Below are 22,453 nucleotides of genomic sequence, written 5' to 3' on the forward strand. Positions count from 1 at the left end.
TATCATATCATTCAAGCAGTTTATATCATTGAAGAACAAGTGATTGCAGATATTGAAACAAACATTGATAAGCATGGTGAATATGTGTGTGAAGTGTGATAAACTCTAATTTAAGAGTGTGAACAATTTATTGGGTTCTTAGATCTATAATTAAATTAGAGACTAAGATTAATTCATAGATCCAAATTGATTTTGAAAACAATCTAAGATTTGAAAAAAGATCTTTAGATTTGCAAGGAGATTCAATTTAGAAAAGAAGATTTGATTCTAAAACATATGTCATTCTTGAAAACAAGTTTGAGAATTTTATATCGAAAGGATGTTCTTAGATTCGTTTAGCAAATTGGATCTATGAACTAAACCGTAATCAACAAAATAATTATAGATTTAAGATGCAAGAACATGTGGTTCTAATATTATAAATCAAAAAAAGCATCGAAAAATATTTATAACTAATTCTAAACATGTGAACATACTATTTGAATTTAAAACCCTAGAAATATGCCACCGCACACCCTTGATGCGATGATCCCTCCACAAATATAAGTGCTTATAGGGTGTGGGGGGCAAGGGCTAGAATTCAAGTCTCCAGGAAAAAGTTTCACACACAAGTCTCCAAGAAGGAGTTTCACACATATATACACTAAGATTAGCTTATAGTAGAATTTCTATTTTGTATATAAAAAAAAACCCCTAGAAATATTAAGTGCTTCGACTTGGATCAGATTCGATAAATGCAATCTTACCATAAATCCTACCCTTAGATAATAGAATCATGACACATTAGCTAATTTAAATTGGATTAAAAATAGGCTAATCAGCATTAAGAGATTATATTTACTTATGGTTCGAATTTGATTTATGCAAGTGCCCCTTACCATTAAAACTTGTTTTTTTTTATATAATTTAATTCGGTGGTCTGATTAATGCTAATGAATTATTGTTTTGATTGTTATGACCTCAAGATTTGTTTTATGAATAGTAAATGTCCAAAATTACAACTTGCCTCAGGGACATACAAAAAAAAAAAAAAAATCATAATAATTTAATAATAATTGAGTTAACAAGTTTTTATTAGTTTTTATTTAAATTTATTAGTTACCCTTAACATCACTTTTTTACCTATCATTAACAATTTATCACGATTTATTATTATTATTTATATATGGCTATTTTCAAGGAAAAAAAAAAAAAGGAAAAGAAAAAGAACAAAAAGCCTTAAATACCCCCGTCCCTGCGGCGAACTGTAAATAATTTGAGTGCCTCTAGGCTAGGCTAACATAAATAACAGTTCCGTTCCGTTGTTTCTTCTTCCTTCCTTTTGTTTTACTGAAAAACAAAAAAGCTGTGTTTAGAATTAGAATTAGATACGGAAGTCACACTGACACACGGAGAGAAAAGAAGTAGTAGTAGTAGTAGTAGTAGAAGGAAGCGAGCGAGCGAGAGAGAGAGAGAGAAAAAATCAATCATATGATATGGCGTGCGTGTACATACCGGTGCAGAACTCAGAGGAGGAGGTGAGGGTGGCTCTGGACCAGCTTCCCCGAGACGCCGCCGACATCCTCGACATTCTCAAGGCCGAGCAAGCCCCTCTCGATCTCTGGCTTATAATCGCTGTCAGTTCCCTTACCCCCAAAATTCACTCCAATTTTTTAGTCACTACTACTACTTCTAATTTGTTTAATGATTGCATTGCAGAGGGAGTACTTCAAACAAGGAAAAGTTGAACAATTCCGTCAAATTTTGGAGGAAGGTTCAGGCCCTGGTAATCCTTTTGTCTCCGACTCCACGATGCTTGTTAGGTTATTATATTATTTTATTTGATCTGGTCATGTAATTCAAAATTGTTTTTTTTTTTTTGTGTGCAGAAATTGATGATTATTATTCGGATGTTAGATATGAGAGGATTGCCATCTTAAACGCTTTAGGGGCTTACTATAGCTACCTTGGAAAGATTGAGACCAAACAAAGAGAAAAGGAGGAACATTTCATTTTGGCTACTCAATACTATAACAAAGCTTCTAGGATCGACATGCACGAGCCTTCTACTTGGGTTGGCAAAGGTCAACTCTTTTTTCATACATACATACATACTTGTTGTTGATATTCAACTCTTCAATGATTGACTCTTGTCACTGTTTATAAGATTTTGATCACAATTTGGAAGATGCTGGTTTTCAGTATATGCAAATTACTTGTGCTGTTATTCTCAAAACTAGGTGCTATTTTGCTTTTTCACTGAAAGAGTAAGAGTTAGCCATGTTTTAGATTAGAGGTAATATGCTGCTGCTGCTGCTTACAGGTCAGCTTTTACTGGCTAAGGGTGATGTAGAACAGGCATTTGCTGCTTTTAAGATTGTATTAGATGGAGATCGCGATAATGTTCCAGCTCTTCTGGGCCAGGTATGTTTAATTTTGCTATTCCTTTCTTGTTTTGTTTGAGGATCACCTTAGATCAATATTTAATTGTAAATTTTGTAACATTATTGTCCTCTGGTGAACCATAGTTGGTCAAATTGAAATTTTTTGTTTCCATGCATTGAAAAATGAAAATCTCCATCTATTTTCCTAACCTGGTATGTTACACATTCTAGATGATAATGTGATGCTGACTTTGCCCAAAAAAGCCTTGTCTGTATTACTTGTGGTTTTGGCAATGCAAAACTCTTTCACTATTTTAGTCTGTCTAGGAGTTTATTGTCTTTCGAATAATTCTTTAAATATATGTCAATTTTAGGCATGACTTTTAGCTAACCCTTAGTTGAGCTTGAGGCTGACTTGAATTGATGATAGGCATAATGTATACCATATGTCCTCTCCACATCTGGTGGACTTGAGGGGTTTGTGTGCCATGCGCATGGGACTCTCAGTAGCAAAAAGTGTGATGTAGAAATGGAAGTTGAGAACATTAGGGTTGGGGTGGAGGGGTGACCTTGATGGTAAATAGCACCATTAGAGCTAAATTTCACTTAAGGACTAGGAGCTTCTTCAACTATTTATGAAGAAAAACCAGGTCAGCCTGGAGAGGCCATTTTGGGGCATGATTTGATATGTTTGGTGCGCACATACTTCCTCTGTTGTAAATAACTTGCTTTGGATATTTGCCATTTTGCAGGCCTGTGTTGAGTTCAATCGTGGACGCTACAGTGAGTCTTTGGAGCTGTACAAGGTTTGTTATTTTCATGTTATGTGCACCTTAATAGTCACTGATTTCATGTGCATGCATACATACATACATACATACAAACTGATGTTGGACAAAATGGGGAATTTGTCTGCTTGCACTTGTGGCGGGATAAGATTTAGGAGGATTTGTCTCTGATTTACTGTTGCAGAAGAAAGGGTTAGGGCTCTTCCTCTCTCTCTCTCTCTCTCAAAATAAAGAAATTGGAGTGTTCAGGGGCCAGGGCTGTATGAACAGTACCTGTGAACTACTCGAGAAAGAGAAGAAGTAAAAAAAAAAAAGAAGAGAAAGGGGGAAAAATAATAACTCAATAAGACTAACATGGCTCCGTACTAAAAACACTCGATATATATATATATATATATATATATTTAATGATCTCCAACTATTATTTGAGTACAAATATATGTAAGGAATATTTCTTGTACTAACATACATACAAGGACTCTTTCTTGAACTAGTAGTATTAAGAATCCTAGTATGACTTGTAAACTAAAAACCTAAGAAGGTAATAAATAATAACTGCTAAAAGAATTACTTAGACCCAAAGAAAATAAAACTGAAGGTACTTCGGATCTCTTATGAAAAAGAATTAAAAAAAAAAAACTAATAATGCTTTATTGAAAATAAAAAGGAAACGAAAACAGAAGCCCAAGTGCACAGGCAATGTACCATGGATATAACAAAGAGTCAAATCTCTTAGAAAATCTAGACTCAACTAAATTTGAATACAAAATTGACCATAACTTGTTTAATAAAAACCCAGATTAAAAACTGTAACCCTAGAACACATACGACTAGACTTTTAAAATCACAAGATTTTTACTTCAATTGCACTTCACACACGGGCCTCATAAAATAGATCTTGTATTGATGAATCTGTGTAGTAACAAATAAATCTTCCATGGCTGCATCACATGCAAACATACATACATACATAACACCGTACACAAGTAGATATACATAAATACAACAAAGATACATGCGATAAATTGGTAGGGATCATCACTAGCCCTCTGCATGACATTAGATTGATGTATTTGTACTTTAGCGATATGTTCTCAGCAATGTACATGAGTTTGATGTTGCTCTTGACCTGTAATATTGGAACTCTTGTAAGAGGGCATTGATAGTGCATCCCAGATGTCCTGCGGCTGTAAGACTTGGCATAGGTCTCTGTCGCTACAAACTAGGTCAATTTGATAAAGCTCGGCAGGCATTTGCGAGGGTTTTGCAGGCATGTATTATCTTTTATATACAAATTGATTTTAATAAAATCTACAGCACATGCTGCAAGTTTTCACTAATTCTGTCGTCTACATATGTTTCATGATTATATGTGCAGTTGGATCCAGAAAATGCTGAGGCTCTTGTTGCACTTGCAATTACGGATCTTCATACAAATGAAGGTAAAGCTATGTCAGAAAATATTATTTTCCTTATGTCAAGTCTTATATGATCTTCTCATTATCTGTGCATGTTAATTTATCATTTTGTGTAGACTAATTCTGCTGCTCTATAATATCTCCACAGCTACTGGAATTAGGAAAGGAATGGAAAAAATGCAGAGAGCTTTTGATATATATCCCTACTGTGCAATGGCGCTTAATTATCTAGCAAATCACTTCTTCTTTACTGGTCAACATTTTTTAGTTGAGCAACTGACTGAAACTGCACTTGCTGTTACCAATCATGGACCAACAAAGGCACATTCTTACTACAATTTAGCACGATCTTACCATAGCAAGGTTGGAAACAATACCCTTTTCCTTAATACCATTTTAATGAGGTGTGCAAAGTTTTTACTTTCTAAAAAAAGGTGGAAGGAGGGGGAAATAAAGCAGACTGTTTTGCCTGTTCAAGTGAATCTTTGTCTTCTTTTTGTATTCAACCACCCTTATCCATCATGTATTATGACAAATGATTTACGTTGAATACCTAAAGCACCTCTCTCTCTTCCCTTGACTTTCATTCTTTCCCCTCTTTCCCTTTGTTAGGCATACATCTGAAGTTAACTCTTTTGTTTAAAAGCTTGTTTTGCTGTCTCCTGTGATCTTTCTGACTACTAATAATATTAATGTTCTGCTTCTTAACTTTAGGGGGACTATGAAAAAGCTGGGCTGTACTACATGGCATCTGTCAAGGAAATCAATAAGCCCTATGAATTTATATTTCCTTATTATGGTCAGTAACCACGTGCCATTGTCATATCACGATGGTTATAATCTGTTTATAAGCATTTTTGATATGTTGGCATAATATTATCATGCTTTAATTTTTAATCATTCCTCTTTACCACAATCATGCTTGTTTTATTTGGGGGCTATAATGCATTGTATAAACTTTTGCTGTAGTCATCAGTTGGATTTGCATTGGAGGTGTGAAAAGGGTTAATAGGGGACCAAAAATTATCTTAATTTTTTTTTATACTTATATGGCCTTGGGGAACAATATGATCATATAATATTTTACTTATATGGACATGGATATGGTAGATTGGCAAAGAAGGATACCCCCAGGCCCCAGCCAACTCCAAATAGTAGAAATTAAGGCTTAATTGAGTTGAGTTGACTTGATTATTGCTATTTTATGTAACAGATAAATGCCTGATGTATTTGTAACTTGAAGCATGCTTAATTGTGTTCATATAATCATATGGGATTCATATTTAATAGTTCAAATGGATTTGGGTTTTATTACCACTTTTCAACGTGCATAATGTGGTGACTACTATATTGTTCAACATTGTATACAAGTGGAGCACTTTTTGCAGAATTGTTATAATTGGGCTTCGTATTTATTTTCTTTTGACTGATCGCTTCTTGTTTGTATGCTGGAAAACTGATGACAGGTTTGGGACAAGTACAGTTGAAGTTGGGGGATTTGAGAAGTGCACAGTCAAACTTCGATAAGGTTTTGGAGATTTACCCTGATAATTGTGAGACATTGAAAGTGAGTTAGTCAATTGAAAGTGTTATTTCATGATTTTTAGGCTTGATTGTTTTGTGAATGTAACTTGAGTGAAAATAATTTCCACATCTTCTATTATCTTGCAATTGCTCTTGCTAGCAACCTTGCCGACACCAGCTGCCAGTGCCACTACCTCATCTTACTAGAATATATTAGTTTTTTTTTTCTTCAGGCAAGAAGTTGTAAGAAAACAAATCATTTTTACTGCAAATGTCTTTAAAGATCATTTGACATGCAATGTCCAAACCAATCAGAAATCTGTTTTTAGCCCTCCAACTCTATCCTTATGGTTCACGTTGAATTGATGTTGCTCTCATGCTATAGGCTCTTGGGCACATATATGTTCAGCTTGGCCAGACTGAGAAGGCCCAGGAATTTATGAGGAAGGCTACCAAAATTGACCCACGTGATTCTCAGGTAGTTGATCCTTTTTATGTTATCTATTGTTTCTTGATGTTTTATTGAACAAGTCTCCCTACCAAGGACTGGTTTGTTGCAACACTATCACCCGTGTCTTGCATTTGTTTGGACGTGTATGGAGGAGTCCAGTTTTATTTGCTGAAAATAATTTAGTAAGGTATAGTGATATTTGTGTTTTTGACTACAGTTACAGCTAGTGTTTCATCATTTTGAAAACGTGAAACAGCCAAATCCTTCTTTTCATATGATAATGTAGGATGTTCTCTGTATCTTCCTTTGGTTTTAACATGCAAACTACCATGTCCTCTGAGTTGCATGCTTTCAACTTTTCAAGTAAATAACCAAAGTTAATTCAGTTTGCTACATTTTTCGTTTAGCTTCTATTTCACATCTTAAGATTCTTCTAACTATGATATAGGCATTTCTTGAGCTGGGGGAATTGTTAATTTCATCTGACACAGGAGCAGCTCTGGATGCCTTCAAAACTGTAAGGGCTTCCTATCCATTACTCTTTTGGAGACAGCAAGTGTTAATTCCTCATCCAGTTCTGCAATTTTTCTCGGATAATTGAGACTTCAAATAATGTTACAGGCTCGCAGTCTTTTGAAAAAGGGAGGTCAAGAAGTACCAATTGAATTGCTTAACAATATTGGAGTTCTTCATTTTGAAAGGGGAGAGTTTGAGGTTTGTGCCATTCTCAAAGGATTAGATAAGAAGTTACAATTAGTATTCTTTTCCATTGTTCTTGAGTGGTTTACACTCATTTTTTTTCATTGGAAAGCAAATTTATTGGTGCAACCAGCAATAATAACCTTGATGTCTTCTTATTTGATAGCTTGCTGAACAATCTTTCAAGGAGGCTCTAGGTGATGGAATTTGGCTTCCTTTCGTTGAGGGTAGTGAGAAGTTCCAAGAGATTGATGCTAGTGCATCGGTTGTTCAATACAAGGACAGGCAATTATTTCATCGACTTGAAGATAGTGGTCGCAATGTGGAACTACCTTGGAATAAAGTCACACCACTATTTAATCTTGCCAGATTACAAGAGCAGTTAAACAATGCTGAAACTGCAAGCATTTTGTACCGACTAATCTTATATAAGGCATGTGGTGTATTTCTGTATATGTGCACACACATGAATCTCAATTATGTTCTTTTTTATACATAAATATCACTAAGGGGATTGGAATGGCATTAATTAGGATTCTTTGTTAGTAGAAACTCCTTTATTAACATTTAGTAGAAATACTTGAGAGATAGTTGGATCAGCCACATGTATCTTGTTCTCCATTTAGCTTTTCCTAGGACGTATCTTTTCCTTCATACCCTCAACTCATAGTTTTCTTGGCCATTTGCATTGTGTGTGTGTATGTGCTCTCTAACTTGAACTGAGCCATCTCCTTTTAAATGGTACTGTTATTAGCTATGTTGTTTCTTTTCAACCACACCCATGTGACCCCAACTGGTTGGAAGGGGCTTACTTTTGACAGTAAATTTGTTGTAGCATACATGTATACCGAAAGAGTTGCTTAACTGCAGAATGTTTCTGCATGTTATCAACTTGTTTTATTTATTTTCATCTATGTTTAATTGTTTATAGATTTCTCAACTAGTTTCTGTAATAATTGTCTGATGTTTCATGACCTTGTCCTTGTATTATTTTTTTTTTTCATTTGGTAGGTTTTGCTTTATTCCTTTGTTCGTTCTTTGCAGTATCCAGACTATGTTGATGCTTATCTGAGACTAGCTGCCATTGCAAAAGCACGAAACAATGTTCAATTAAGCATCGAACTGGTTGTTATTAACCTATAACTTTCCTGCTTCTAGGTCATTTATTATTATAATATATATAGTGTTTATTTTTATGTTTTCATATAATGCTTCCTTTTTCATAGGTTCATGATGCTCTGAAGGTGAACGACAAGTGCCCTAATGCATTATCTATGCTTGGTGAGTTGGAGTTAAAAAATGATGACTGGGTTAAAGCAAAAGAAACCTTCCGGGCTGCTAGTGATGCAACTGATGGAAAGGATTCCTATGCCACACTCTCTCTGGTACATATGTTATTCACTGTGTGTGCTTTTATTGTTGTCAAATTTTGTGGTATTACTTCATAAAGTCCTCTCTTAAAATCCTGCAAACCTTGACAAAAGTGCATTTTCAAAGAAGTCTTTTTAACAGTATAATCGTCTTGTAATTTTAATGAGAATTCATGTTAGTATTCTGATTGTTTTTTCTGCTCTTGTCACTAGATTGTCATTTTCATCATTATCGTTAGTACAACATTTTCATCTCATTTGATTGTTTGACATTGGAAAGGGAAACTGGAACTACTTTGCTGCAATACGCAATGAGAAAAGAAATCCCAAGTTGGAAGCTACCCATTTGGAAAAAGCAAAGGAACTGTATACAAGAGTATGATTTTCTGGTTATTCTATTTCCTTTTGATTGCTATGCTTTGCAATATTTCTTGATCACTTCCTTATTTCCTTCTGTTTGAATGGTACTTTTTGCACTTTTTTTTTCTCCCAATTATACAAGTGCTTTTGCTCAATAGCTTTTCTATGTGGGTGTATGTTGCAGTTATGAAAATTCCATTAATGTTTTGCATTTGATCAAAAGTAGTTCTATAGGGAATTTGTTAGTTTATATAACTAAATTGATGGCAGTGCTTAATTGTTGGCTGGTGTTGTAAAAAACCTTGGAGGTTAAAGTAGTTAGGTTCAATTGAAAAGAGAGAAAACTATAGCCAATGAGCTCTAGCTCAAATTGCATTTCCTCCTGTAAGATTGGGGTGAAGGAAGTGGTTGTGGTTTCAAAACCCATTGGATGCATATGCAACTTACTACTAAAAAAAAGAGAACAAGAAAATAATATTATATATAAAAGCATAGAAGAAAATTTAGAGAGTATGAAAGATTACAGATTGGTAAATATATGAGCTAAGCTATTTATCAATATATATATATATATGTATGTATGTATGTATGTATGTATGTATGGGCTAAACTATGAGTGCTCCCACCCTGCCCCCTCCACCTCGCTCCCTCCCTCCACCGCAAACTCTGCCTGTTGCTCCTATTGATAATTTACGTAAGAAGAAGGTGTTGATTCTAGATTGGTGTTATATGTGCAAAAGTAATGGAGAATCGGTAGACCATCTTTTACTACATTGTCCTATTGTTTATGAGTTGTGGTCTATGGTGTTCACCTTGTTTGGTTTCCATTGGGCGATGCCAAAGACTGTAGTTGAGCTCCTTGCTTGTTGGCAAGGAAATTTTGGTCATCATCATAATGGTGTTATTTGGATGGCTGTCCCTCATTGTTTGATGTGGTGCGTTTGTGGGAGAGAAACAACTGGTGTTTTGAAGATTCTGAAAGGATTATAGCTGAGTTAAAACTTTTCTTCTTTAAAACTCTATCAGACTGTTGTCTATCATAAGAAGTCATTCTATTTCTTCGGTTTATGATTTGATGGATGCTTGTAATTTATGTATTTGATTATGTTGGTCCCCGGCTGTATACTTCCGGTATACCCGGGTGACTCATTATTAAGTTCTTGAATAAAATTTCCTTTACTTATAAAAAAAAAAAAATCCCACCACTGCCATTCTTTTCCTCTTTCCCACAACACCTTCCACCACCACCTTATCCTAATGCACAAGCTCTCCCACCTTTCGCTACCCCAAATCTTCTCCCCACCCCACATTATTTCTTCCCTACACATCCTATCCCTATCCAACAACCTTACTACTGGCCAAGTCAGTTTGGTCAGTACGTACCCCAATATACACCGGCTCAATCCTCCCTACCCCTAAAAACTCTGGACCCTAAATCTAAGCTGCAACCTTCACCTAAACTCAATTCCCATATTTCACAAGCTAAGCCTCCTCCTTTATCAGGGGGATGGGGGAATTCTTCTTCTTTTCGTATCGACACAAAGGCTTTCTTCTTGGCTTTTGATGGGGGTCGTATGGATTCTTACTCCATCACTGAAAAACAGGGCAAGAATCATGGTTCTATTTGGGTTGGTAGATCGGGTTTGGATTGGATCATTGCATGCTTGGTAGAGTTATGCCATTGGGATTTTAGCAAGCAACAATTTTTCAAACGGTTTCATGAGAATTATAAAATCTTGGAGTGTTTTTGTGGAAATATTAGAGTATCACAATGGGCTTTTCTTGAAGGGAAGTTGTGTGATTTTTTCTTGGGAAAATCAGCTTCTAGGCTGGGGAAGTAGGTGGCTGCCGGTGGTGGTGCGTTTGAAAAATCCATCGGTAATCCAAGGAATCACGTTTGGAAAGAATTTAATGGGCACGTGAAATCAGGGAAGTGTTTATTTTTGGAGAAGCAGTTTCCAAAACTGTCTAGCAATTAAAAATCAGGAGAGATTTGGGGGATTTTATTTTATTCAAAATCAAATATTCCAACTCGCCTCATATCTGGCAGGCTCGTGCGAGTATCTTCTTTTAAGTGGACTCAGGCCCATTTTTATTTAAAAATCTCTGCTGATTTAGAAGGTGATGGCCAATGTTTGGTGAAGTGGGCCCATTTCGTTCAACCCAAAGGCATTAAGGCTGTCCAAGCTATACAACCTAATGGGCTCAGGCCTATTAAGCAAGCCTAACATGCCCAACCAGCCAAAACCCATCAGGTTCAACCCGGTGCCTTTAATCACTTGGAAAAACAAGGCCTTTCACGATCATGGGAGATGGGTGAAGGATTGGGTTCCCATGTCTCAGCTGAGAAGTCATTGCTAGTGCCTCCTAGTACCGGTAAGGTGTGTGGGGATCTCTCAAGGTCTGATGTGGCTGGGACTGCCAGTAATCTTTCGGTGGGCTCTCTAAGTAGCGGTGTTGAGAAGGGGCGGGGAATTCCTGCTGCTTCATGGGTCTAGCTATGGGCTGTCTGATCAGTGGGATTGAGGAGGGTTTGTGTGTTTCAAACTCTGATGGGCAATCTGGCTTCACAGAACTTATTGATTCTTCAACCATGGGTTCTTTGATGACGCAATTGATGTCCTCCAATATGCTTCGCCATCAACTATTGTTGGAACAAAATCGATTCTCTCTCCTCTTTCTTAGCTGGCATCTGATTCTGTCGAAGATGAGACTCTGTTGTTGAATTGGGTCAATCCCATGGGATCAGATAATGCTGAGGATAATCGGAATTTGCTGGAATTTGTACCTCTGGCTCAATTGGGTCCTAATGGGAGTTTTGATTTAATGACAAAGGGTGACCCAGATGACATTTCTGTGGGGGATGACTTGGAACCTTCAGTTTGGGGAAGTAAGATGATTAATGGCTTTGTTAAGTTTGTGGGTTTTCCTATTGATTCTTGTGAGAGGCAGTGTGTTGATTTTTTTCAACAACTTGAGAAAGTTTGGGAGAAACAAGTAGCTGTAGGTAGTCTTCGCCACACTGCTTCTTCATCTAAAGAAGGTATGAGGGTATTGCGGAATTTAGTTTCTACTATTAATTATGATGGGCAATTTGGTAGATGAACCAGAGGGGTTGTGAATTTTAGTGGGTTGGGCTCTGTTAGTCGTCCATGAATTTGAAACTTTTATCTTGAAATGTGAGAGAATTTAACAATCCTCGTAAGAGGGATACTGTGAAGAATCTACTTAAGGAATGGAAGTGTGATGTAGTGTGTTTTCAAGAAACCAAATTAGACTGTACCAATTCTTTTGTTGTGAAAAGTCTTTGGGGTAGCCCTTTTGTAGATTGGGTAGCATTGTATGTTGTTCACACAGCAAGGGGAGTTCTGGTGACCTGGGACACAAGGGTGTGAGAAAATTGATTGTGCGGTTGGTAGCTTTTCTGTTTTTGTCTTGTTGAAGGGTGTGGTAGATGGATTTGTTTGGATATGTATGGGGGTGTATGGTTGGTCCGATTGATGCTGGTCTTAGGGATGCTTTATGGGCAAAACTTGATAGTGTGAGAGTGAGGTGGAGTTTGGCTTGGTGTGTCTTTGGTGATTTCAACATTATCAGATTTCCAACAGGGTGACTTGGTTGTAATTCGTTTAGTCCAGCCTTGTTCAAATTCTCAGACTTTATCAAGAGGAATTTTTGGGTTGATCTACCTTTGGTGGGGGGTGAGTATACGTGGTTTCGAGACTTTGTGAATCCTTCTCTGTCACGAATAGATGGAGTTTTGGTTTCAATTTACTGGGACGACCACTTCTTGGACATGATCCAATGGCTTCTCCTTCGTGTGGTTTTAGATCATTGTCCTCTAATTGTAGATCATTATGTATGAGGCTGAGTCAAATATTCAGGATTAGGTGGTGGGTTTTTATAAGAGTTTATATCAGGAATCTGAATCTTAGAGGCCCACTATTGATGGGTTAGAATTTACTAGTTTGGGTTATTCTTATCGTTTTTCACTTGAAAGAGAGTTTGAAAGGGAGGAGATCATTACAGCTCTTCCGGAGGATGAGGGTGATAAGGCTCCTGGTCCTGATGGCTTTACCATGGCTTTCTTTCAAAAGTGTTGGTCTGTGATTGAGGAGGATGTTATGGCTTTCTTTGTGGACTTTCATAGACAATACATATTTGAGAAATCTCTTAATGCTTCATTTCTATGTTTGATACCCAAGAAGATCAATGCTGTTAATATTAAAGACTTTTGCCCTATTTGCCTTTTGGGTAGTTTGTACAAACTTTTGTCAAAGGTGTTGTCTCACAAGCTACGATGTGTGTTGGATAAACTTATATCTAACTTCCAGAAATCCTTTGTTGGGGGAAGACAGATTCTTGACTCTGTTCTCATAGCAAACGAATGCTTGGATAGTAGATTGAAGAGTGGTATTCTTGGTGTGATTGTCAAGTTGGATATTGTGAAGGCTTATGATCATGTAAATTGGAGTGTTTTGTTTTACCTTATGGAGAGGATGGGTTTTAGGGAGACGTGGGGAGATGGATGAAGGCGTGTATCTTTACAGTACATGTTTTGGTAGCTCTCGTGGTCTCTATCAAGGGGATCCATTATCTCCACTTTTGTTCTTGTTGGTGATGAAGGTGCTAATAGGTTATTAAAGAGGACAAAAGAGGGAGACTTTTTTAGGGGTTTCCAAGCAAGTCCCAGTGCGTGAGGAGGTTTGCATATTTCTCATATTTTGTTTGCTAAGGATACTATTCTTTTTTGTGATGCATCCAGGGAACAATTATTATATATTCGGATGGTGTTGATTTTCTTTGAAGCTATTATAGGCTTGAAAGTAAATGTTGGTGAGAGTGAGATTGTGCTAGTTGGTGAGGTTGAGAATTTGGATGCTTTGGCTCATATTTTATGCTGTAAGGTTGGTTGTTTGCCCATGTCTTATTTGGGAACACCTCTTGGGGCTCCTTTTAAGGATGCTTTGATTTGGAACTCTATTATAGAAAGGATGGAGAAAAAGCTCATAGGTTGGAAGTGGTCATATTTGTCAAAAGTGGGTAGGCTTTATTGAAGAGCACCTTGTGGAGTCTTCCAACTTATTATTTTTCTTTGTTTACTATTCCACAACATGTAGCGGATAGCGTAGAGAGGATTTAGAGGAATCTTCTTTGGGGAGATCTGCCTGTTGCGTGGGATAAGGTTGTTTGGCCAGTGGAGGCAGGTGGTTTGGGGATTTGGAGGAGTGGGCTTTTTAATGAAGCTCTACTTAGGAAGTGGCTATGGTGCTTTGGGAAGGAAGTTACCCATTTATGGCGTCAGGTTATAGCCACCAAATATGGGTAGGTTAGTGGTGGTTGGTGCACTAGAGTTGTTAGAGGGACACATGCCTGTGGTTTGTGGAAGAACATTAGAAAAGGTGCAGAAAGTTTCTTTGGTCATGTGGTGTATGCAGTGGGAGAGGGTATTCGCATTCGGTTCTAGTACAACCCTTGGAGTGGTCCTATTTCTTGAAAGAGTTATATGCGGAATTGTTTGCCTATGTTGTGGCTCTAGAAGCTTTGATTTTTTATCTGGTTTTATATGCACCAGATGGGGGAGGTAGGAGTTGAAACCTACTCTTCCGTCACGACTTTAATGACTGGGAATTGGGGAGATTTTACTCTTTCTTTGAACATGTTTCCACCAAGATATCAAGGGGGGAGGGTGACGATACCCCGATTTGGCAGTTGACTCATAGTGGTGTTTTTGATGTGTACTCCTTTAGTTATTCTTTATTGAAAGCCCCTTCTGTTTCTCGCTCATAGTGATGTTTTTGATGTGTGCTCCTTTAATTATTCTTTATTGAAAGCCCCTTCTGTTTCTCTCCCTTGGTAGAGCATTTGGTGTGTTAAGGTACCTAAAAGGATTTCTTTTTTATTTATTTTTATTTTTTATAAACAGTTGCTAGGGCTAGGATTCTTATAATAGATAACCTTGTTAAAACTTGCCTCTTGTTAATTGGTGTTGTCTATGTCGGTGTGAAGAAGAAACTGTGGATTACCTTTTGCTCCACTGTAAGTTTGCTCATGCTTTGTGGAGTGAAGTCTTTCTTATGTTTGTTCAGTGGGTGATGCCAAATATAGTTATCTCTCTTCTTTTCGCTTGGAGGAATTGGTTGGAGACTTATTCTTCAAATGTTTGGAATATGGTACTAGCGTGTCTTATGTGGTTAGTAAGGAAGGAACACAATGCCCAAACTTTGAGGACATTGAGAGACCTATAGATCTATTGAAGACTTTGCTAGCTAGGACTGTGTTTTAGTGGTCTCGTATTTGGGGTCTTACCCATTGTATTTCCATTTTTGATTTCCTTATTTCTGTTAGACTTTCCATTTGATTTGATTGTATTTGTTTCTAGTGCAATGAGTTTACAATCGTAAACACATTGTACTTTTCCTATCAATAAAACTCTTATTACCTAAAACAAAAAAAGTTAAATACACAGAAATCAGAAGATTCCATGAAATATTTATATATCTCAATCTCACAAACAAGATGTAACACATAATTTTCTTCTTTCATGGAGAGAGGGAGATAAAGAAAATTATAGCTAGCACGGGGAAAAAAAGAAAAGAAAAGAAAGAAGAAAATTAAAAAGGGTAATGAAAAATGGTGTTGCTCTCTATTATGAACCATCTAAACAGCGTATTTGATTGACTTGTACACATTAGTCTGGATTTTAATAACCTCTTACTTCAATGTAATACTATGGCATGATGTTTTTAGAGTTCATCCTTTGATTCATTGTGCTTACAGCTCATTTAGTTTCAGTTTCTTCCCTTTAATGCTTAATTTATTGTCTTAATGCTTTGCTGTCATTAATCATGAATTCTGTTCTGTGGCATGTACTTTTCTGTACCAATACTTGTAGGTTCTGCTTCAGCATCCTGCTAATCTGTATGCTGCCAATGGTGCGGGAGTGGTTTTGGCAGAGAAAGGCCACTTTGATGTTTCTAAAGATATATTCACTCAGGTATGCCAAATAGGTATACCCCATTTTTGGGACATGTATAAACTTGCAAGAGTTTTCACTGTGGAATTATTGTAGGTTCAAGAAGCAGCTAGTGGAAACATTTTTGTCCAGATGCCAGATGTTTGGATAAATTTGGCCCATGTTTATTTTGCGCAAGGAAATTTTTCATTGGCTGTAAAAATGGTAATTGATCTCATTTTTTTGTATACTTCTTTCCTTTATCTATATATTCCTTTTCATTACTGCATGCATGTGTTCATGAACCATGTTGTCTTGCAGTATCAAAATTGCTTGCGGAAGTTTTACTATAACACAGACTCTCAGATTCTCCTCTATTTAGCTCGTACTTATTATGAAGCTGAACAGTGGCAAGACTGCAAAAAAACTTTACTGAGAGCCATCCACTTGGCACCTTCAAATTACACACTTAGGTTTGATGCAGGAGTTACATTGCAGAAGTTTTCAGCATCAACACTACAAAAGACTAAGAAGACTGCTGATGAGGTTGTACAAACTTTACTCTGAGTTGCATTTGTTTAAGTTAAATTGTTAATGGGTCTCTGTTTGTCATTTAATGTAGCTTTTAAATGTGTGAAGTTCTGTTTTGCTACAACTTGTTCTTCACTGAGACATTTTTGAATTATACCTGCCTATGCCATTGGCATGGATGTAATTTACATTCATAATTTTTGTTTAAATTGAACTATGTTTAAGCTGGAAGTGGCATTGGCTATATTGAGTTTTTTGGAAAGCTTTTATTATGCTGGATATAATATAGTCTCTCTCTCTCTCTCTCTCTCTCTTGCTCTCACATTGCTGTTGCATTGGAATTCAAGTAGGTGCGGTCAACAATTGCAGAGCTAGATAATGCTGTTCGTCTGTTTAGTCAGTTGTCTGCTGCTTCCAACCTTCACTTTCATGGGTTTGATGAGAAGAAAATTGACACCCATATTGACTATTGCAAGAATGTACTTACCGCAGCCAAACCTCACCTTGAAGCAGCTATTCGTGAAGAGCAGCAGATCCGGCAGAGACAAGAAGTTGCTCGACAGGTTGCGTTGGCTGAGGAAGCCAGTCGTAAGGCTGAAGAACAAAGGAAATTTCAGGTCTGCTTGCTTTATACCCTGAACATCTATGGTTGTTGTGCAAGAACACATTCTTTGAGCCCTATATGCCGTAAATTCACTGATACTTTGTGTGAAAACAGCTGGAGAGGAGAAAGCAAGAGGATGAGCTAAAGCGGGTGAGGCAACAGGAGGAACATTTTCAGCGTATAAAGGTAAGGTTACCAACTATGTATTTTTAATTAAAGGGTTATGTTAATGGGTACCTTTAGGGCAATTGTTAATAAACCATATTAGGAAAGTTTTAACATTACTTTCATGGAAAATATAAAAATTTGTCAGAAAAATTAATTGCTTTATTATTTTTCCATAAAATGTTTCTAAAAATTGTTCCTAAACCAATGTCCTTAGGGCATCTGTTAACATTTCCCTTAATTAAAATATCTTTGCTTATTGATAGCCATTGCCTTAGAGGTATGCAATGTATCTTAAGCATACATGATTAAGAATGTATGTCTCAGATTTATACTCTTGCTAAAGTCAGTTACAATATATGTTGTAATAAAGTAAAGAAAGGAGCTGTTTATCAATCGACAGCAATTTTATTGAAACATTTTATCTTTTGATTCAAATTGTATGGTATAGTATTTTGCCCCATAATTAGGGATAGGCTTTATTTACTGCTATTTTGGGTCACGGTTCATTCTATTTCAGTTACATTATGTATTTGCTCTTGCATGCCCGTACAAGACCAATATAAAATGTAAGGATATATACAGATCACAAACATTTATAAATTATAAATGAAATGCTGCAATTAATGCTTGTGCATTGAATAAGCACATCCATTTAGAGTGTGTTTGGTTGGGGTGAAATTGGGGGAGAGAAAAGTGGGGAGAAAATGGTATGAGAGGGTGTTTAGTTGAGAGGGGAAAATGGGAGAGATTTTGGTGGGGCCCAAGAGTTTTCTTCATAGGCCCACCATTTGGGGTGATTTTGGAGTCTCCCCAATTTGAGGAGAAAAAGTGGGGGGAAAGAGGGGGCTTGATGGGAAATTACCCATCTACCCCCATCTTCTCCCACTTGTGTGTGACTGGTTGTGTTTTATTTATTTAATTATTTTTTTTAAACTAACAGCATTATTTTTTTAATGTAATAGGGTTATGGAAGTAAATCTATTCAAACTACATTTTTAATCCTCTCATTTTTTTTCTTAACCAAACAAAAAAAGTTTTCTATTTCTCTACTTTTCTATCCCCCAAACCAAACACACATGAGGAAAAACTAAATATTTTTTATCCTCCCAACCAAATAAACACTCAGAGTGAAACTTTTTTCCAAACTTTGAGATGTTTGGGGCCCTTAGTTTTGTGTTCTAGATGCGGAGTGCACCACAAATAGGTTTGTGCATTACAAATGGCTTGGTCATGTTTGTCACCGAACTCCTATTTCATGTTAGTTTGTCTGTGATATGGGGCAGGTCAGGATGGACTTGATTTATTAAGTATTGCATGGGGAGCAACTTGATGCTTATAGATGTTTACTGTTTATGTTCCATTGGTCTTCTATGAGTTTAATACAACCAGCTAGTCACTTATGACAATAAAATATCCTCGCAAAATCTATATTTTCTTATTTGAACATGTTTCTCGCATCCATAGGAGCAATGGAAGAGCAGCACACCTGGTTCTAAGCGGAGGGAAAGGTCAGAGATTGATGATGAGGAAGGCGGGAATAGCGAGAAGAAGAAGAGAAAAGGTGGAAAGAGGAGAAAGAAGGACAAGAGCTCGAAGTCGCGATATGAGACAGAGGAAGCAGAAGCTGACATGATGGATGATCAGGAAGATCTGGAAGATGAAGATGCTAACTTAAATTATAGGGAGCCTACAAGTCAGAATGATCAGGATGACGCAGAAGAGAATGCTCATGATCCTCTTGCAGCTGCTGGGCTTGAAGATTCTGATGCTGAAGATGATACGGTAATTTAATTTACTTTTATTTTTTGGATGAAGTAGTTCTGACTTCAAGAAACAACTGGTATCTGCTTAGATTCTTACTGAAATGTTTCAAAATCAATCTATGTTGCAACATGAGATTGTGGCTGGAAACTTTGATATCGGATGTGTGGCAATCTTAATTGTGATCTAATTTTTTTGTAACCATGATCTCAGAAGTATATAGATAATGATGTCTTTCCTTTTGGATACTGGAATGGTTTATTTAGTAGCGGTATGCTATATGCTACATTGGGCAACAGGTCAATGGAGAATCATATCATTATTTATCATGATTGCATCTTTCTGCAAACTGTTAATTCTTTTTTGTTTTACCCTTTTCCCTTGGTGCCCAGCATGCCCTGGAAGAGAGATGGGAGGGGAGGGGAGGGGTGGGCGGGTGGGGGGAATTAAATTTTCCTTGCAACATTTTGTTATCCTCTCTGCTAACTGATGTATTTTCATTTTTTCTGTAAACTTTGTTGAAGGCTGCGCCTTCATCAACCACAGTTCGACGGAGGCGGGCATGGTCAGAATCCGACGATGATGAGCCATTGGAGAGGCAGCCATTGTCCAGAGAGAATTCCCCAGAGCTGCGGGATAGTGATGAAGAAGTCAAAGACGAAGGTCATAGGCCAAATGGACTTGATGCTGCCGAGGATGAGGATTGAGATTGAACTTCTTCAATCTCTGAAGGGTCCGTAACAAGCTAATATTTAAATTGACATGGACAATCTGTCCCTTCAGTCAATGTGAAAGCCTTTTACTTGGGGATCGCTACTTTGTATATTTATGTGTTGTTTGTGCTCCCCAGAGTTCTGACATATAGTTAAAACTTTTTGTTCTTTCAAAACTTACGTTAATATAAAGCAGCTTTCATATCTCCAAATGACATGCTATGCTAGGTTCCTTGCAGCTGCATCTCTCCTCTTGATGATTTTGAAAATATAGGACATCCTTGTTGCTGAATTGTTCATACTTTATCTAAAATCGTTGGATATTCTTTTAGGCAATTTATACTGATAGTAGTTGGAACTTGGAATGCTGAAATATTCGTCTGGGAAAGTTGGAAGTTAATATAAATTAGTGATTGTAAAGGTGGTTAGGATTTGGGTCGCATGATTAAGGAGTCTGCATGAGTTTGTGGGAGCTAGATGTATGGAAGTTAATTGGACTATATGTTGCTGCTTTAATCTGTCTGGGTCTTCAATAAGAATTATACCGTGGACTTAACCCGTTGGATATTCTTTCTGAAATAACATGCTTCCAACACCGTGCTGAAGCCTGCGTTCAACAATGTTTGCAACCCTAGTGTGATACCTCATTAAAGGAAAATCTCAAATCTGTTAAGTGAAGTGCTCTGTTTCTAAATGCCGTTATCTTTATCAAGTATTTTATGAGCCCACGGTTTTTACCTTGATAAGAAATGAACTTAACTAGAGGTTGTTCTGGATGCAATAATCTCTGTTATCAAAAGTGATATGTTGCAAGTTCGAATAAAGGAATTGGTCTCTTTGTTAAATAAAATAAATAAGAGATAAAGTTATCTACCAATTATCCCCGTCTAGATCTAGCAAAAATGAGAGTTTCATAACTTTTTAAAACTTTCTATAGTTTGGAAGTACTTAACTCGGTGCTTTTTAAGATTCTACCAAGGGTCCTAGTTCTTTTTTATTTATCGGTAACCAAGGATCCTAGTTCTTCATACTGATCAACCCCACTTTTACCAATGACCTGCTTGGATGAAGGGAGAGGGAGGGGGAGCAAAGGGAAGTAAAGTAGAGTTGGTCAGAAATTAGGTTTATTTCTAACCAATTTTACTCTACTCTACTCCTCCTCTCTTTCCCTCGATCCAAACTCACTGTTAAAGGACCTAATTTTGACCTGATTTTGATGTCATTGCCTCATCTTCTTAGGCCATCAATGACACTCATTTCTCTTAGTTTTAGTTCCCTTCTTCTTCTTCTACATTTTTTTTTTTTTTTTTTTCACAAGGGACCCAATTTGTCGGTACAAATGGGCAAAACGATCATCTTAGGCCTGCGCGACAATCCACTCAAACTGTCCAACCTACTCCACCCCACCCCTCAAGGATATGATGTTGATTTCAAAGTGGGTTTAACTATTAAATCGTCGGGATGAATTAAAAAAAACTGTCAAGGCAAGAGCCAACCCATTTGTATATACATACAAACACACCCATTTCTTTTTAGTTTTTATCTCATATCAAATTTAAGTATTTTTTTAAACTCCGTGATTTACACATGTTAATATAAAAAATACATGAGACTTTTCCAACATATTTATAAGCATACATATTGACTTTTTTTTTAAAAAAAAAAAGTAAGAAAGTACTTGTAGTTTAAGATGTGAGTACTTGATCTATAGGCAAGTGAGTTACTTCCTATAATTTTCTTTAATGGTTTATAAGATTTGGAGGAAGTATAATTTAACTTTATTTGTAAATGGTAAAATAATTTTTAAAGCTCAATATACAACACATAGATAAAACTAACCTGCCAAATCCGTCGAGTAAAAATTGTCTAAATTTTCAATCAACGTACCATTTTTGGAGGTTAGTGGGTTAGTGACAATTTGGAATTGTTTTAACCTGCCAAATGGCAGATTGATTGTAAATTTTCTCCTTAACGCGCCCAATCATACCTATGCACAATCTTAACACAGGACAAGAACTCTCCATAAGCTTAAAAGGGGGCAAAATTTTTTAAATAACTATAAAAATCAAACTATATTATTAGTTAGCCAAGGTTTGAAACTAATTTGGTATATAACAAATCGAGTCCTTTGGACTCGATTTTCGAATGCTAAATCAACTGCTTTGAAGTCGATTTCAACATTATTCGTAGATGACGTGGAAAGGCGGTCCACGTAGACATAGAACTCGAGTCCATTGGACTCGAGTTCTGTCAAATAGAAATCGAGTCCTTAGGACTCGATTTCATTTTGTTCATCATCTTCTCCCTTCGTTCTTTTTTCTTTTCTTTTTTCTCCATTTCAGGTCCCGTTCTCTTCTTCCCTTCTTTCTCCATTTCAGGTCTTGTTCACATCTTCTTCCCTTCTGCCAAGCCTCTAAAAATCCCAAACCCATTTTTCTCAAAATCCCAAACCCATTTCTCAAAATCCAAACCCATTTCTCAAAATCCCAAACCCAAAACAAATCAACGCATTCTTCTCCTCCACTGGAGCAGCGGCGAGAAACCACGATCCGATTTCCATCGCCTGAAGTTTTCGCCGCTTGGGTTTGGTCAGAATCGGCGCCTGGGTTGTTGGGTACGTGTTCTTCTCCTCCACTAGAGCGGCGGCGGCGAGAAACCACACGCTCGATCTGATTTCCATCGACTGATTCGACGCCCAATCTGATTTGCATCGTTGCTTCTTTCTTCTTCGTTGTTGATCTTTGCATT

At 36.9% G+C, this 22,453-nt stretch overlaps 1 protein-coding gene across 1 annotated transcript; it reads left to right on the top strand.

Moving 5' to 3' along the window:
• The first annotated feature begins 1,272 nt into the window (after nucleotides 1–1,272).
• Nucleotides 1,273–19,917, top strand: LOC142642951 (protein CTR9 homolog). The gene is made up of 24 exons (XM_075817415.1): nucleotides 1,273–1,616; nucleotides 1,699–1,765; nucleotides 1,869–2,063; nucleotides 2,303–2,403; nucleotides 3,116–3,169; nucleotides 4,305–4,421; nucleotides 4,530–4,593; nucleotides 4,718–4,932; nucleotides 5,284–5,368; nucleotides 6,036–6,136; nucleotides 6,479–6,571; nucleotides 6,993–7,061; nucleotides 7,166–7,258; nucleotides 7,410–7,676; nucleotides 8,288–8,368; nucleotides 8,470–8,628; nucleotides 8,894–8,989; nucleotides 15,869–15,970; nucleotides 16,046–16,153; nucleotides 16,250–16,474; nucleotides 16,810–17,076; nucleotides 17,178–17,249; nucleotides 18,696–19,013; nucleotides 19,517–19,917. Exons 1-24 carry the CDS (start codon nucleotides 1,476–1,478, stop codon nucleotides 19,697–19,699), a joined length of 3,273 nt encoding a protein of 1,090 aa, XP_075673530.1. The 5' UTR covers nucleotides 1,273–1,475; the 3' UTR covers nucleotides 19,700–19,917.
• Nucleotides 19,918–22,453: the final 2,536 nt, after the last annotated feature.

Source organism: Castanea sativa, chromosome 7, assembly GCF_040712315.1.
Source record: "Castanea sativa cultivar Marrone di Chiusa Pesio chromosome 7, ASM4071231v1".
In the NCBI taxonomy this organism is placed as follows: Eukaryota; Viridiplantae; Streptophyta; class Magnoliopsida; order Fagales; family Fagaceae; genus Castanea; species Castanea sativa.

Excerpts from the sequence above, each read along its gene's own strand:
- LOC142642951 (XM_075817415.1), top strand. The coding sequence starts at position 1,476 with ATGGCGTGCGTGTACATACCGGTGCAGAACTCAGAGGAGGAGGTGAGG. Across the intron at positions 6,137-6,478 it reads ATAATTGTGAGACATTGAAA|GCTCTTGGGCACATATATGT; the intron begins GTGAGTTAGTCA and ends CTCATGCTATAG. Across the intron at positions 17,250-18,695 it reads AACATTTTCAGCGTATAAAG|GAGCAATGGAAGAGCAGCAC; the intron begins GTAAGGTTACCA and ends TCGCATCCATAG.